Genomic DNA, 17,503 nt, shown 5'->3' on the forward strand with positions numbered 1-17,503 from the left:
CTCTAACCCCCGTGTGTGGCCCCCAGGTAAGGGCTTTAACCGTGTGAGGCCCAGTAACCGCCTGGCTGCAGTACCCTGTCAGTGTAAACCTGGTTTACAGTGTTCTCCCATCAACTGTGAGTTCTGTGAGAAGATTCCTACCTGTGGACCAGGATATGGACTGGAGACTGACACTGGTGAGAGAGAGACACACACCCATGCAGGAATGCATATACACAAACACACACACACACAAAACCACACACTGGACTGTTGTCAGCAGTCCAGTTGTTTACTCTTTCTCCTCTGTTGTTTGTGTTTTAAACTCAGAGTCGGGCAGGAGAACTTGTGTTGCGTGCAAGAGAGGACATTTCTCTCCCAACACCTCTATGGAACCATGCAGTCTGTGGACCAAGTGAGTTAACACACACACACACATACTGTTCACCATGTCCCGTCATACAAATATTTTTCCCTGGGTGCTCGTATTTTTTAGAACAGTGTGCCCGAGTGAGACAGGAACGGGGTTCTGCAGGCGCCCAAAGCTCCACCGCATCAGTGTTCTGACCAATGCCGCACCACTTCCCCTGGAACACACAGCTGCTTCTACCACTGCCTGGCTCTGTGGTGAACCAATAGAAAGAACAGAGAGGGAGAGAGAGAGAAAGAGAGCAGAGAGAGCAGAGAGAGAAGGAGAGAGGGGGATGTGGGGAAGAGGGAGATGGGGGGAGAGAGAGAGAGAGAGAGAGAGAGAGAGAGAGAGAGAGAGAGAGAGTGAAAGATATCTTAAACGTTCAAGCAGACAACCTAAGAAAATGTAAAACAATGACAAATGGTTTGATGAAGAATGCAAAAACCTAAGAAAGAAATTGAGAAACCTGTCCAACCAAAAACATGGAGACACAGAAAACCTGAGTCTACGCCTTCACTATGGTGAGTCACTAAAACAATACAGAAATACACTACGGAAAAAGAAGAAACAGCACGTCAGAAATCAGCTCAATGTAATTGAAGAATCCATAGACTCTAACCACTTCTGGGAAAATAGGAAAACACTAAACAAACAACAACACGAAGAGTTATCTATCCAAGATGTAGATGTGTGGATAAACCACTTATTTTTGGCTCTATCACAAAGAACGAACAGCAAAAACATATACTGTACATGATCAATTACAAATCTTAGAATCAGCTACTGAGGACTACCAGAAACTCCAATTGCAGGATTCTCCAATTGCATTGAATGAACTAAAGGACAAAATACAAACCCTCCAACCCAAAAAGGCCTGTGGTGCTGAGGGATAAACATATGACGTTATAAAATCTATCTACACAAACAACAAGTGTACAACGTAAAACACCAAATAATGCATACAGAGCAGAATGAGGCCGATACCCACTAATTATCAAAATCCTGAAAAGAGCGTTAAATTCTACAACCACTTAAAAGTAAGCGATTCCAAAACCTTCCATAACAAAGCCATCACCTACAGAGAGATTAACCTGGAGAAGAGTCCCTTAAGCAAGCTGGTTCTGGGGCTCTGACCACAGACACAAACAAGGGCAGAGAAAATCAGGACAGCAACACAATTAGACGCAACCAAATCATGAGAAAACAAAAAGAGAATTACTTGACACATTGGAAAGAATTTACCAAAAAACTGAGCAAACTAGAATGTTATTTGGCCCTTAACAGAGAGTACACAGTTGCAGAATACTTGACCACTGTGACTGACCCAAAATGAAGGAAAGCTTTGACTATGTACAGACTCAGTGAGCATAGCCTTGCCTTTGAGAGAGGCTGCCGTAGGCAGACTTGGCTCTCAAGAGAAAACAGGCTATGTGCACACTACCCACAAAATGAGGTGTAAACTGAGCTGCACTTCCTAACCTCCTGCCAAATGTATGACCATATTAGAGACACATATTTCCCTCAGATTACACAGACCCACAAAGGATTCAAAAACAAATCCAATTTTGATAACCTCCCTCCCATATATATATTGGGGGAAATACCACAGTGTGCCATCACAGCAGCAAGATTTCAAATCAAATCAAATTATATTTGTCACATGCGCCGAATACAACAGGTGTTTACTTTACCTTGAAATGTTTACTTACCAACAATGGGTTTTTACTAAATAAACAAAAGTAAACAATTAAAGAGCAGCAGATCAATAACAATAACGAGGCTATACAGTGAACTGTGAAAGTATTCACCCCCCTTGGCATTTTTCTTATTTTGTTGTCTTACAACCTGGAATTGAAATAGATTTTTGTATCATTTGATTTACACAACATGCTTACCTCTTGGAAGATACAAAATATTTGTTATTGTGAAACAAGCAAGAAATAATACAAAAAAGAAAAGTTAATACTTTGTAGAGCCACATTTTGCAGCAATTACAGCTGCAAGTCTCTTGGGGTATGTCTCTATAAGCTTGGCACATCTAGCCACGGGGATTTGTACCCATTCTTCAAGGCAAACTACTCCTTCAAGTTGGATGGGTTCATTAAAACTTCTTAGGGCTAGGCCCCATTTTTCTCCACTTCCTGTCTGAATGACGTACCCAAAGTAGACTGCCTGTTGCTCAGGCCCTGAAGCCAGGATGTTTATATAATGGGTACCATTGGAAAGGAAACACTTTGAAGTTTGTAGAAATGTTAAAATAATGTAGGAGAATATAACACAATATATATGATAGGAGAAAATCCAAAGAAAAACCAACCAGAATGTTTTTTTTTGAGAGAGACCATACAATAGAAATTACAATGGAAAGTATAGGGGCATAATTATAGCTCCCAGGATGCAATTCCTATGCCTTCCACAGGGTGTCAGCAGTCTATGTTCAAGATTTAAGGCTTGTAACTTCCAAAACGATTAAGAAACATCCGTTTTAGTACAGGGACAGAGTCTTGGAAATTTGTGTTTGGGCCATGAAGACAAGACGCCATGAAGACAAGACGCATCTTTCCGAAAGAAATATTATAGTTTGATTACAGTTCAGGGTATCTGAGGAGTAAATAGAAACGTATTTTGACTTGTTGAAACAAAGTTTAGGGGTAGATTTTTGGATTCCTTTTTCTGCATGTTGAACGAGTGGATAACTCAAATTGATGGCGCCAACTAAACTGACTTTTTGGGATATAAAGAAAGATTTTATCTAACAAAACAACACCACATGTTATAGCTGGGACCCTTTGGATGACAAATCAGGGGAATATTTTCAAAAAGTAAGTGAATATTTCTGAAACCTGTGTCGGAGGAATTTGGGAATTTATGAAAACTGCCGGAGGAAAAACATGTTGATGTGAGGCGCCGTCCTCAAACAATCGCATGGCATGTTTTTGCTGTAATAGCTACTGTAAATCGGACAGTGCAGTTAGATTAACAAGAATTTAAGCTTTCAGCCGATATAAGACACTTGCATGTCCCTAAATGTTTAATATCCATAATTGTTATGATTATTTATTTGAATTGCGCACCCACCAGTTGCACCGGAATTTGTCCCACTAGCTGGACGCCTAGCCCTAAGACGTTGTCATACCACAGATTCTCAATTGGATTGAGGCCTGGGCTTTGATTAGGCCATTCCAAGTCAATTAAATGTTTCCCCTTAAACCACTCAAGTGTTGCTTTAGCAGTATGCATAGGGTCACTGTCCTGCTGGAAGGTGAACCTCCAATCCAGTCTCAATTCTCTGGAAGACTGAAACAGGTTTGCCTCAAGATTTTCCCTGTATTTAGCACCATCCTTCAATTCTGACCAGCTTCCCAGTCCCTGCTGATGAAAAACATCCCCACAGCATGATGCTGCCACCACCATGCTTCACTGTGGGGATTGTGTTTTCTGGGTGATGAGAGGTGTTGGGTTTGCGCCAGACATAGCATTTTCCTTGATGGCCAAAAAGCTCAATTTTAGTCTCATCTGACCAGAGTACCTTCTTCCATATGTTTGGGGAATCTCCCACTTGCCTTGTGGTGAACACCAAACGTGTTTGCTTATTTTTTTCTTTAAACAATGGCTTTTTTCTGGGCACTGTTCCGTAAAGCCCAGCTTTCGTGCTTGGCCACGCAGTCATGGGTGAACAGGGAGTACAGGACGGGACTAAGCACGCACCCCCAAAGAGCCCCCATATTGAGGTTCAGCATGGCAGATGTGTTGTGGTCTACACTTACCACCTGGGGTGGCCCATCAGGAAGTCCAGTATCCAGTTGCAAAGGGAGTTGTTTACTCCTCTGGTCCTTAGCTTAGTGATGAGCTTTGAGGGCACTATGGTGTTGAATGCTGAGCTGTAGTCAATGAACAGCATTATCATGTAGGCATTCCTTTTGTCCAGGTGGAAAGGGGCATTCATTGTTGATTATAATATAGTCATCTGTGGAACTGTTGGGGCGGTATGTAAATTGGACTGGGTCCAGGGTTTGTGGGATGATGTTGTTGATGTGAGCCATGACCAGCCTTTCAAAGCACTTCATAGCTACAGACGTGCTACGTTTCGGTAATCATTGAGGCAGGTTACCTTGGTGTTCTTGGGAACATGTACCGTGGGGGTCTGCATGAAACATGTAGGTATTACAGACTCGGCCAGGGACAGGTTGAAAACGTCGGTGAAGACACATGACAGTTGGTCAGTGCATACTAGGAGTACACGTCCTGGTAATCCGTCTGGCCCTGCAGCCTTGTGAATGTTTACCTGTTTTAAGGTCTTGCTCACATCGGCTACTGCAAGCATGATCACCCAGTTGTCCGGAACAGCTTGTGCTCTCGTGCATGTTTCATTGTTGCTTGCCTCGACCCGCGCATAGAAGTAATTTAGCTCATCTGGTAGGCTTGTGTCACTGGGCAGCTCGCGGCTGGGCTCCCTTTGTAGTCTGGAATAGTTATCAAGCCCTGCCACATCCGGAGTTGGTGTGGTAGGATTCAATCTTAGTCCTGTATTTACGCTTTGCCTGTCCCGCTCCTTGAAAGTGGCAGCTCTGCCCTTTAGCTCTGCCCTTTAGCTCAGTGCGGATGTTGCCTGTAATCCATGGCTTCTGGTTAGGGCATGTACGTACAGTCACTGTGGGGACAACGTCATCGACGCTCTTATTGATGAAGCCGGTGATTGTTGTGGTGTACCATCGGATGCCATCGGATGAATCCCGGAACATAGTCCAGTCTGTGCTAGCAAAACTGTCCTGTAGCTTAGTATCTGCGTCCCCTGACCACTTCCGTATTAAGCTAGTCACTGGTACTTCCTAATTTTGTTTCTGCTTGTATGCAGGAATCAGGAGGATAGAATTGCCAAATGGAGGGTGAGGGAGAGCTTTGTACGCAACTCTGTGTGGAGTGAAGGTGGTCTAGAGTTTTGTTCCCTCTTGTTTCACATGTAACATGCTAGTGGACATGTTGCCACAAGAAAAAAGCAACCAGTGAAGAACAAACACCATTGTAAATACAACCTATATTTATGTTTATTTATTGTCTCTTTTTTACTTTAACTATTTGCACATCACTATAACACTATACATTGCCATAATATGACATTTGAAATCTATCTACTCCTTTGAAACTTGTTTACTGTTGATTTTTTATTGATTATTTAACTTTTCTTCGTGAACTATTTCACTTGCTTTTGCAATGTAAACATATGTTTCCCATGCCAATAAAGCCCTTCAAATTGAATTGAATAGAGAGAGAGCAGAGAAAGAAAAAAAGAGATAAAGAGAGATGGAATGCCTGGATTGCTAAAAACAGAAATAATGACAATGTATCCTCTCCTCCCCTGTGTCCTCTCCTCCCCTGTGTCCTCTCCTCCCCTGTGTCCTCTCCTCCCCTGTGTCCTCTCCTCCCCTGTGTCCTCTCCTCCCCTCTGTCCTCTCCTCCCCTGTGTCCTCTCCTCCCCTGTGTCCTCTCCTCCCCTGTGTCTTCTCCTCCCCTGTGTCCTCTCCTCCCCTGTGTCCTCTCCTCCCCTGTGTCCTCTCCTCCCATGTGTCCTCTCCTCCCATGTGTCCTCTCCTCCCCTGTGTCCTCTCCTCCCCTGTGTCCTCTCCTCCCCTGTGTCCTCTCCTCCCCTGTGTCCTCTCCTCCCCTGTGTCCTCTCCTCCCCTGTGTCCTCTCCTCCCCTGTGTCCTCTCCTCCCCTGTGTCCTGTCCTCCCCTGTGTTTTCTCCTCCCAGTTGTAACGATCTGGGGAAGAGTGACAAGCAGACTGGGAGCGACCAGACTGATGCTGTATGTGGACCCCATCTCTCTGGTGCCTCTACCTCCTGGGTCCTACTGTGGGTTCTGTCAGTCATCACTGTCCTTTGTCTCCTCATCCTCCTGCTCTTCTGCTACAAGGAAAAACTTCGACTACTCTCAGGTACCTGAGGCAGAGATCACATTTGTTATGTATGACCATGATGTTGAGGGAATTTTGCTTTTATAGAAATATGTCTTGGCATAAAATGACTGACTAATGAGCGAAATGACTGACTAATGAGCGAAATGACTGACTAATGAGCGAAATGACTGACTAATGTCATCCTCTAACGTCTTACAGTGAATTTACGATCATGTGTCCAGAATCTGAAAAGGACCAGGATACAGCAGGTAAGATAGACTCTCTTTAGTCGTCAAGATGACACGCATTAACAGTTTACAAATAGTCTAATCTGTCTGTCTCTCTTTCCAGGAGACTCTGGCCCCTCTCTACCACAGTGGCATCGTGGGAGGGGGACTAGAGGGTCAGAGCGGCACTCTGCGTGAGACAACCTGTCTTATTGGCCTGGCTCACAGCCCCTCAGAAACCCCACACACCTGTCCTACAGCTACACCTGGTGACCGGGTCAAACTGCCACCCTCCAAAGAGATGGAGGAGGAGAGGAAGGAGGAGGAGAGGAGGGAGGAGGAGGATGAGGGGGTGGGGAGTGAAGGGTCAGGGGAGGCAGAGGAGGTTTCTGAGGATGGTGTGTGTGAGGAGGTTGTACCAGAGGATGTGTGTGTGTCTCCACTGTGGGCTGGCTCCTGTGTGTGTGTGTTGTCTGTCAGGGAACCATTAGAGGTAGGGGATAATGAAGACTGTAGCCAGGCTGTCAACCCTGGAACCCTCGGGACCTGCTCCTGTGGAGGAGAGGGGGAGAGCAAGGGGGGAGAGAAGGATGAAAGGAAAGATGGAGGGAGGGAGAGGGCCAAGGTGGTAGAGGGTCTGCAAGTGAAGAGCTCTGAGAGGAGCAGCCATACCTCCTCCCCATTCTCCCTCTCTCCCATCTCCTCCTCTCTCTCCCCCACTGACCATTCATGTGACCTCTACCCGCCGCTGACGCAAGTCAGGTCAGAGGTCAAAGGTCAGCTTATTGACAGCTCACAGGGGAAAGGGGAGGAGCTATACAGACTGAACTGCAGCATAAGCTCCACCCTCACCACAAAAGCCACGCCCCCTTTGACCTCCACTATATCTCCTTACCCCTCGGTGACCTCTGTAACTGTGGGTGACCGGCAATCCGAGCTGACCTCTGAAGCCTCCAGCAGTGAGCAAAACCAGGGACTTTCTTGGAGGGACATTGGGGGAAACAAGCTCTCGTCTGGGGGCTCGGAGCTGGATTGTGCCCCTGAGAGCCTCCAGAGTCAACTCACGGAACCAGCACTCACCTCAGGTAGATACAGCGCAGAGTTCTAGCAGTTCCACACTCATAAGAAAAGGCTAAATACACGTGTCATTATACATTCCAACCATTGTTAAAGAGGAAAGATACATATATCCACTGGTGTTTCTCCTGGCTTATTGGACCTGGGTTATTGTATAGGATTGTGAAAAGGCTATTCTGAAATCTCAATGTTGTTCCTCCAAAATGTATGTATTGGTTTCCACCTAATGACCTCCTGTTGTCTTAAGGACCACACACAGTAGGAATGTGTGTGATGAGCCAGTGATTACACGCTGTAACATTCAGTGTGTGTGTGTGTGTGTGTGTGTGTGTGTGTGTGTATGTGTGTGTGTGTGTGTGTGTATGTGTGTGTGTTCGTGAGTGCGTGCGTGTGTGTGTTTGTGCGTGCGTGTGTGTGTGTGTGTGGTTGTGTGTGGTTGTGTGTGGTTGTGTGCATGGGTGGGTGTTTAACTCTCGGAGTGTAAGCTCACACACAACACTCCTGTTTACCCAGAGTTCCACAGGGTTATTCAAAGTGACCACAGGTGTAATTGAAACAAGATGTGCTCTGAATACCCAGCCCTTGAGTAATACCCAGACTCACACACTTTCAAACTCTCATCAATCACTGTGTACTTGAATTATGCCCCAAGGCAGTAGTAAGCAAATAAACACAGTTTCCCATAATGCAGTAATAACATGTAATCAACTGGACTTCCCGCTCAGAGGTTAAACATGGGATCACACCTCAGAGAGACAGGGAGAGACAGGGGCTGCATCTCAACAGTCTATTGAGATTTCCTCTCTGTGTCTCTCCTCTCCTTCACAAAGAGCTGTAGGATGGGTGAGAATAGTACAGAGAGCGAAGCAAGGACACCTCTTCCACATGATCACATGAGGAAGGAAGAAGGAAAGGACATGAAGAGAGGAAGCCACTTTAGACTGAAATGTTTCACAATCGTGTGGTCAGAAAGTTTTTTTCTATTCTTACTATGCCATGTGTACGGTTTATGTTATCTGCCTCCCTAGGGTAGTTCAACTCTAAACAGTCTACTGTACACAGAGACAGCAGGTATTCCTGGCCAGACTGGTGTTACAGTTCCAGTCAATTATTTCAGATGTGATTCCAGACACTGACACACAGGTTATGATAAATGTGTGCATGTGTGTCTGTGTGTATAAAAATGTGTGAAGAGTGACTCAGTGAAAGTCTGGGGTCTCGTTGCACCTCTAAACAGATTTTTTTTAAAGGAACTAGAGAAGGAAAGAAAAATGCAGAGAGAGAAAGAGGGAGAGGGAGAGGGAGAGGGAGGGAAAGGGAGAGGGAGAGGGAGAGGGAGAGAGGGAGAGGGAGAGAGGGAGAGGGAGCGAGAGAGCGAGAGGGAGGGATAGAAAGGAGGAGGAGGTGTGTTGAAATGGGCAGCAGACGACATCAGACATGGATGTCTGTAAGTTTCCGGTTGTGTTTATAAATGCCATCAGTAGTGTGATCTATGAATATGGAAATAAGGGAACAGATGGAAGTTTGTTCCTCTTCATTTGAATGTTCCGATGGCTCAGTGTGGTGTCTGGCGGCAAGGCTTGATGCTACAGTAGCTGGAAGTTACAGTGGCAAGAAAAAGTATGTGAACCCATTGGAATTACCTGGATTTCTGCATAAATTGGTCATAAAATGAAATCTGATCTTCACCTAGGTCACAACAATACAGTCTGCTTAAACTAATAACACACAAACAATTATACATTTTCATGTCTTTATTGAAAACACTGTGTAAACATTCACAGTGCAGGGTGGGAAAAGTATGTGATCCCTTGGATTTAATAACTGGTTGACCCTACTTTGGCAGCAATAACCTCAACCAAAGGTTTTCTGTAGTTGCGGATCAAACCTGCACAACGGTCAGGAGGAATTTTGGACCATTCATCTTTACAAAATAGCACTATTCTTGGGATGTCTGGTGTGAACTGCTCTCTTGAGGTCATGCCACAGCATCTCAATTGGGTTGAGGTCAGGACTCTGACTGGGCCACTCCAGAAGGTGTATTTTCTTCTGTTGAAGCCACTTTTGCAAACTTCAGATGTGCAGCAATGTTTTTTTTGGACAGCAGTGGGTTTCTCCATTTATAGACAATTTGTCTTACCGTGAACTGATGAACATCAAGGCATTTAGAGATACTTTTGTAACTCTTTCCAGCTTTATGCAAGTCAACAATTCTTAATCTGAGGTCTTCTGAGATCTCTTTTGTAAAAGAGAGAAGATTCACATCAGGCCATGCTTCTTGTGAATAGCAAACTTACATTTTGTGAGTGTTTTTTATGGGGCAAGGCTGCTCTAACCAACATCTCCAATCTCGTCTCATTGATAGCTTTAGGAGAAGTCATTACCCTAGGGGTTCACATACTTTTTCCAACCTACACAGTGAATATTTAAATGATGTATTCTATATAGACAAGAAAAATACAATCATTTGTGTGTAATTAGTTTAAGCACACAATGTCTATTGTTGTGCCTAAGATGAAGATCAGATCAAATTTCACTACAAATGTTTCTTTGCCACTGTCTAATGTCAGATTTAATGACAGTATCTGTTTCTGTAGTGAACAGGACATGTCGTCTGTGATCATGTTCTGACAAACTGTACTTCTCTGTCTAAGTGGTGGTTTGAATAAATTTGTACATTTTCACATGGAATGAAAACTGCTTGTCACACTGAAACCCTGATGTTCAAGGATATGGTTAGGATGTCCTTGACCAGGACTATGGTCAAAGGTACCGCAGCCAACCACGGTCTTTCTGTGGTGACTGTGCACCATCATCATCACGCCCACTGGCTATTAGTCATCTGGGGTTGCCCCTAACATGCTGGCTAAACTGACCCCTTACCTCTGTCTCTCTCTCTCTCTCTCTCTCTCGTTCTCTCTCGCTGTCTCTCTTGTTCTCTCGCTCTCTCTCTCTTGTTCTCTCTCTCGTTCTCTCTCTCTCTCTCTCTCAGGTCAGGTGACGGGGAACAACAACACCACCTTCATCTCTAGTGGTCAGGTGATGAACTTCAACGCTGACGTCATCGTCGTCTACGTCAGCCAGACGTCTCTAGGCAACGAGGGGGAGGGGCCAGACGATGCGTTCGGAAGCCCCGTCCAGGAACAGGCCAATGAGAGAGCTCCGATGTTCCATAGTTCCATCTCCTCCAAAAGCGTCAGCCATTCGTCAGTGGCATCCTCAGTAAACTCCATTACCCATAACCCCCTACGGCAGGAGGACAACCTGCCGGTTCAGGAAGTGACTGATCAGTGGCCGAGGGAGAATTGAAACGTGAAAATGGTGGATAGTGTACCATTAAACCACGAGAGGAGCGAAGCCTGTCCAAAACCTACTGCTACGACCTACTCCAAACAATCGTCCACGGTCTTCCTGGGTAGGTGTTAAGTATTAGAACTGGGCCATAGACTTGGAACCTGGAGGACTGTGATCCTCATCTGCCCTTGTGGTTGTTTCTCAATAGTCTCATGTAGAGCTTTGGCGGTCATGAAATTTTGTCAGCTGGTGATTGTCAAGCAAATAACTGCCTGTCTCACAGTAATTGACTGTTAATTAACATAAACACATTCAGCGTCTCCTGGCTTCCACTTCCTACAAGTCACTGATGCAGACCTTTAAAAATGGAATAAATCCATGTAATATAGCCTAAACCATCACAGTAAATCCATTATTTATTTTAGACAGGTCTAAAGAAACATGATATGAAGAAAATGTAGACTATTTCAGAAGAACGGAATAGCATACTGAGTTGTCTTTATGTTAGGTCCTGATGTGGCTATGCCATATGGCTGTGGGCTGCACTATTTCATTTAGAAGACAAGATTTGTTTAGAATTCCGTGGCATCATTTTATATTTTATAATATGAAGAATATAATTGAACAATGGGCTAATGGAATAAAGCTGAATAATAATGACATGGTGCTATTCTGTGTTGAGAGGTTAACAAAGAATCAGGTACAGTACTCTTATATGCTTCATTTAGAGTTATTTGTGTAACTTTAGTTGTGATACAAATGTTGGGCTATGTGTATTGATTTCTAATACATTTTAAGGCTGCATGATGCAACTCTAATGACCATTTGAAAAAAAGTTGCATTAAAGGCATGAGCTCTGCTTTGTTTTTCTGTGCAGGATGTACACACTTCATCAGTCTCTCGTTCACAATTTGACAAGCACTTGATAATGCCTCAAATTTCCCGGCTACATCCCCTTTGTGTGGCCGTAATGCCCCCTAAATGAATCCATGCCCTTTGTGTGGCCGTAATGCCCCCTAAACGAATCCATGTCTTTTGCAGCCAGTGGGCATTGTGGGCATCTACACTATCTACACTAAAGTGACATCAATAAGGGATCACATCTTCCACCCAGACTCACCTGATCAGTCTATTTCATGGAAGGAGCAGGTGTTCTTAATGTTTTGTGGACTCAGTGTATAATATACATGTAAATGTTTGTTTTGTAAATGTTTTTTATGCTGTCAGGTGTAGGACTAATTAAGAAATCTCTGGAACCAAAGACCTTATTGTCTTACTATAAAAACCATGGAAGTGGTTTGGTGATCCACACTCTTGTGAGTAACCGTGTTTAAAAAGACTGGTGTTAGCTTTAGCTCAGAGGGGTAACAATCTTGTGCCCAGCAGGAGACCTAGGATTCACCCACCGAGATAATTAAACACCTACTCATGATTTATTATTGACCTTCATTAAGAACTGAGAGTTTGTTAATCTGGCTCCACAAGTCCAGGTCTGAAACCAGGTATTCAATAGCTAACTAATCAAATATAGCTTTCAGGAGTTGAAAGTGGAAACTTTTAACTTGTTCATATCTGTAAATAAAATGTACATATTGATTCAAATCAAATTGCAATAAATGACAGAACTGTTTTGATAAAAATTCAGTGTGTTTTTTCATCAAGCCCCATTGTGACAGCAGTCGTACTGTTACTTCATGGTTTACTGTCTACTATCTGGTAATTACAATGAATAGTTATTCATCTTCTCTCAGAGCCATAATGGCTGTGAAAACAACGCTAATTACACATGCGGCCAGGCTTCAGTTTCTGTCACTGTCCCAATGCTGACAGACAGACTGACAGTCTTTCATTATCACACAAGATGACTGCCAGCTGGCAGTATAGGACCAACAAAGCATAGGCCAAGTTTAGATAGCGTAGCATTTAGGATTGGACTATTTTCTCTATAACCACATGAGAACGGCTGGCAAAGCTGATTTTGAGCCTGGTTTGTTTGTTTGTGTGTGTGTGTGTGTGTGTGTGTGTGTGTGTGTGTGTGTGTGTGTGTGTGTGTGTGTGTGTGTCATGCCTCCAAATTGTTAATGAACGATTGATAGGCTACAGATGAAGTCCCTCTTTCATCAGAGGAGAGTTATGTCACAGAGCAACTCTCACAAAATGTCTATCTGAATAGTAACAGTATTCTCATTCTGTGCCAAGTAGGACCATAGAGGAAGTTCTATTTTTTAAGGAGGCTCCTTAAATTAGCTGGGCATCAAGTTTCACCTGACCATTGTGACTTGACTGTGAAAACCTAGTGTCATATCATCAGGTAAAACCCAGGCCCCGACATGAGAGAAACTGTAAGAAATGAATCTCACACTCCCATGCAGGTTCTGTTTCACCTCAGGTGTAATTCAAGCCTGTCTAAACAGCAGCTGAAAATATTCCAGTTTCAGCGTTTCTCTCTGAGATGTTTCTGGTAGTTTCCAGGTGAGCATCTGTTGCCCTGTGTCACCAGCATCAAACCAGAAAACCTCATCCCTACAGGGAATGCAGTGTGTGTGTGTGTGTGTGTGTGTGTGTGTGTGTGTGTGTGTGTGTGTGTGTGTGTGTGTGTGTGTGTGTGTGTGTGTGTGTGTGTAAATCCTCCACTAGGTGGAATCCTATCATAGTTAGGTGCCAATGTTCTCCAACCATACACTGTTCAAGAAACCAGCCTTATATTATACACTTCTCTCTTCTGTTCTGTAGAAGCAGCTGAGGACATCTCATTTAAACCATGTGCAGACTAGTTATAACTTCCTGTTTTCACAAACAACAGAAAATACCCTCCTCTCCTGGTGGGCCTCGGTGCCACTACCACACAAATGCACACACACACACACACACACACACACACACACACACACACACACACACACACACACACACACACACACACACACACACACACACACACACACACACACACACACACACACACACACAGAGTTCTCTAACACATCCATTACTGTGGCAGAAAGACAGACTGATTGAAGAGGGGTTTTCTGAAGTCTCTCAGAGGATATTTGCTTTCTAAGCACAGAGACAGATTGGTCTACCTTCTCTACAACCACACGAGAAGGGTTGGTAACGCTGATTTCGGGCCTGGTTTGCGTATGTGTGTGTGTCTGCACCCCGTTGCATGGAGACTGGATCTAAGCATGTACCAGTGTGAGTGTCTAATGGCTTAGCCACCAACATTAAGGGGTTGGAAATGGAGCAAAGATGCCCTGAGCACTTGTACAAGAAGATGTTTTGTGTGTGTGTGTGTGTGTGTGTGTGTGTGTTGACAGGTCTAGGTGTGACAGCCTATGCAGTGCCCCCATGGGTAGTGATCACTGATCTGATTGTGTTGCATAAAGTGCCCCCTACAGCTCATGTTTAAGAAGTTCAGCTACTTCCTCAAGTCGCCAGCAGAGAGAGCCTATACCACTCGGGACTGCAGCTGACACTGACCTCTGAGGGTTACTACAGGTCAGTGACCTTTCACCTCTCACACCTGACCCTGAACAATAACCCCATACTGTACTTGATTTGAGCTAAAATTATTATAATTATCTCTCCTTCTCTATCAATCAAATTACATTTGCTTAATTGGCATGATGTAACAATGTCTCTCTGCATGCTGGGAGTGTTTGGTGCATGCTGGGAATTGTATGAGCGAGTGTTGTCTGGAGGTAGATCGCCTGTTTTTTCCTTCTTGTTTTACTTTTCTTGGTGGTTTTCCTTTTTCTATGCATGATTAAGGTAATTATTTTTTTATTTTATTTGTTGTGGTAGAATTAAATATATTGTTTTTCTTGTCGAAAATTGCCCTGGCTTTGGCGGGGATGTCGACCGCACTTCGGCATGGCTTTAGGTGTGTTACTGAAGCTACTGTCACTGTGGAGGAGTTTCTGGTCGCCGTAGGAGAGAAGGTAGGATATGAGAATGTTGCTTATGCGTCACGGATGAATAAAGAGGTGGTGTTTTTTCTTAAAGAAGAGCGTCTTGTTGATCTGATAGTTGAGCATGGTGTACTTCTTAAAGAAGAGCGTCTTGTTGATCTGATAGTTGAGCATGGTGTACTTCTTAAAGAAGAGTGTCTGGTTGATCGTATGGTTGAACAAGGTGTACTTCTTAAAGAAGAGTGTCTTGTTGATCTGATGGTTGAGCATGGTGTACTTCTTAAAGAAGAGTGTCTGGTTGATCTGATGGTTGAGCATGGTGTACTTCTTAAAGAAGAGTGTCTGGTTGATCTGATGGTTGAGCATGGCGTACTTCTTAAAGAAGAGCGTCTTGTTGATCTGATAGTTGAGCATGGTGTACTTCTTAAAGAAGAGTGTCTGGTTGATCGTATGGTTGAACAAGGTAAAGAAGAGTGTCTTGTTGATCTGATGGTTGAGCATGGTGTACTTCTTAAAGAAGAGTGTCTGGTTGATCTGATGGTTGAGCATGGAGTACTTCTTAAAGAAGAGCGTCTTGTTGATCTGATGGTTGAACAAGGTGTACTTAAAGATTTGTTTATTCAAGTAACGAATTCAAATGTACCGCCGTTTACTCCCAATGAGCTATTGGAGCGCACGCACGTTATTGCGGTTTGGGAAGTTTTCAAGTTCAATTAATGAATTCATTATTGTTCCACTGTGTTGCAAACACTCTGAAACAGGTTATGTCATTTCGGCGACAGGTGTTTATGTTTTTGGACTCACCGGAGCAGACTTTAGAGTCATCGTTTAAAGTCAAGTATGACAACAGACTGTATATGGCTTATGCTAGTATGGTTAGTCAACGGTGTTTTGAGTGTGGTGATGTTGGCCGTAAGCGACATGCTTGCCCGAAAAGGGAGAAGGCCGAGGGAGGGGCGCAGGTGGTCATCGTAACGCCTGGGCCCACTGATGTAGGGAGAGGTGGTCCTCGTAACGCCTGGGCCCACTGATGTAGGGAGAGGTGGTCCTCGTAATGCCTGGGCTCAATGATGTAGGGAGAGGTGGTCCTCGTAACGCCTGGGCCCACTGATGTAGGGAGAGGTGGTCCTCGTAACACCTGGGCCCACTGATGTAGGGAGAGGTGGTCCTCGTAACGCCTGGGCCCACTGATGTAGGGAGAGGTGGTCCTCGTAACGCCTGGGCCCACTGATGTAGGGAGAGGTGGTCCTCGTAACGCCTGGGCCCACTGATGTAGGGAGAGGTGGTCCTCGTAACGCCTGGGCCCACTGATGTAGGGAGAGGTGGTCCTCATAATGCCTGGGCTCAATGATGTAGGGAGAGGTGGTCCTCGTAACGCCTGGGCTCAATGATGTAGGGTGAGGTGGTCCTCGTAACGCCTGAGCCCAATGATGTAGGGAGAGGTGGTCCTCGTAACGCCTGGGCCCACTGATGTAGGGAGAGGTGGTCCTCGTAACGCCTGGGCCCACTGATGTAGGGAGAGGTGGTCCTCATAATGCCTGGGCTCAATGATGTAGGGAGAGGTGGTCCTCGTAACGCCTGGGCTCAATGATGTAGGGAGAGGTGGTCCTCGTAACGCCTGAGCCCACTGATGTAGGGAGAGGTGGTCCTCGTAATGCCTGGGCTCAATGATGTAGGGAGAGGTGGTCCTCGTAATGCCTGAGCCCAATGATGTAGGGAGAGGTGGTCCTCGTAATGCCTGGGCTCAATGATGTAGGGAGAGGTGGTCCTCGTAACGCCTGAGCTCAATGATGTAGGGAGAGGTGGTCCTCGTAATGCCTGGGCTCAATGATGTAGGGAGAGGTGGTCCTCGTAACGCCTGGGCCCACTGATGTAGGGAGAGGTGGTCCTCGTAACGCCTGAGCCCACTGATGTAGGGAGAGGTGGTCCTCGTAACGCCTGGGTCCACTGATGTAGGGAGAGGTGGTCCTCGTAACGCCTGGGCCCACTGATGTAGGGAGAGGTGGGCCAACAGTGGTAGAACAGCCACAAGCACCTGTTGCTGAGGAACAAGTGCTTGTGTTGAGGGTACTGAGTTGCAGCATGTACCAGAGGGGAACATAGCGTCTGATGTGCAGCAGAAACATATTGTTGCAGGAGGTAAGACAGAGCCATTTCCCCAAACTGGTGAGTAGATGCCCAGTATGAGAGATGGGGTAGAGGAGGGGGTTCATGTGGAGCTAGTCTCCCAAGTAGTGGAGGAGATGCCCAGTACGAGAGATGGGGTAGAGGAGGGGGTTCATATGGAGCTAGTCTCCCAGGCAGTGGAGGAGATGCCCAGTACGAGAGATGGGGAAGAGGAGGGGGTTCATGTGGAGCTAGTCGCCCAAGTAGTGGAGGAGATGCCCAGTACGAGAGATGGGGAAGAGGAGGGGGTTCATGTAGAGCTAGTCTCCCAGGTAGTGGAGGAGATGCCCAGTACGAGAGATGGGGTAGAGGAGGGGGTTCATGTGGAGCTAGTCTCCCAAGTAGTGGAGGAGATGCCCAGTACGAGAGATGGGGAAGAGGAGGGGGTTCATGTGGAGCTAGTCTCCCAGGTAGTGGAGGAGATGCCCAGTACGAGAGATGGGGTAAAGGAGGGGGTTCATGTGGAGCTAGTCTCCCAGGCAGTGGAGGAGATGCCCAGTACGAGAGATGGGGAAGAGGAGGGGGTTCATGTGGAGCTAGTC

General features: G+C 45.4%; 1 protein-coding gene across 1 annotated transcript in view; it reads left to right on the forward strand.

Annotated features, from left to right (window-relative positions):
* LOC110489589 (uncharacterized) overlaps window positions 1–12,524 on the forward strand; it is a 23,231-nt gene extending 10,707 nt beyond the window's left edge. Inside the window, exons 4-9 of the mRNA XM_036943718.2 lie at window positions 27–176; window positions 310–394; window positions 6,141–6,325; window positions 6,506–6,555; window positions 6,638–7,598; window positions 10,583–12,524. Coding sequence (XP_036799613.2) covers window positions 27–176; window positions 310–394; window positions 6,141–6,325; window positions 6,506–6,555; window positions 6,638–7,598; window positions 10,583–10,899 — 1,748 coding nt within the window. The 3' untranslated portion in view covers window positions 10,900–12,524. The remainder of the gene's footprint in view (window positions 1–26; window positions 177–309; window positions 395–6,140; window positions 6,326–6,505; window positions 6,556–6,637; window positions 7,599–10,582) is intronic.
* Window positions 12,525–17,503: the final 4,979 nt, after the last annotated feature.

The sequence above is a fragment of the Oncorhynchus mykiss genome, chromosome 15, assembly GCF_057628025.1.
Source record: "Oncorhynchus mykiss isolate SJ-2025 chromosome 15, ASM5762802v1, whole genome shotgun sequence".
Lineage (NCBI taxonomy): Eukaryota > Metazoa > Chordata > Actinopteri > Salmoniformes > Salmonidae > Oncorhynchus > Oncorhynchus mykiss.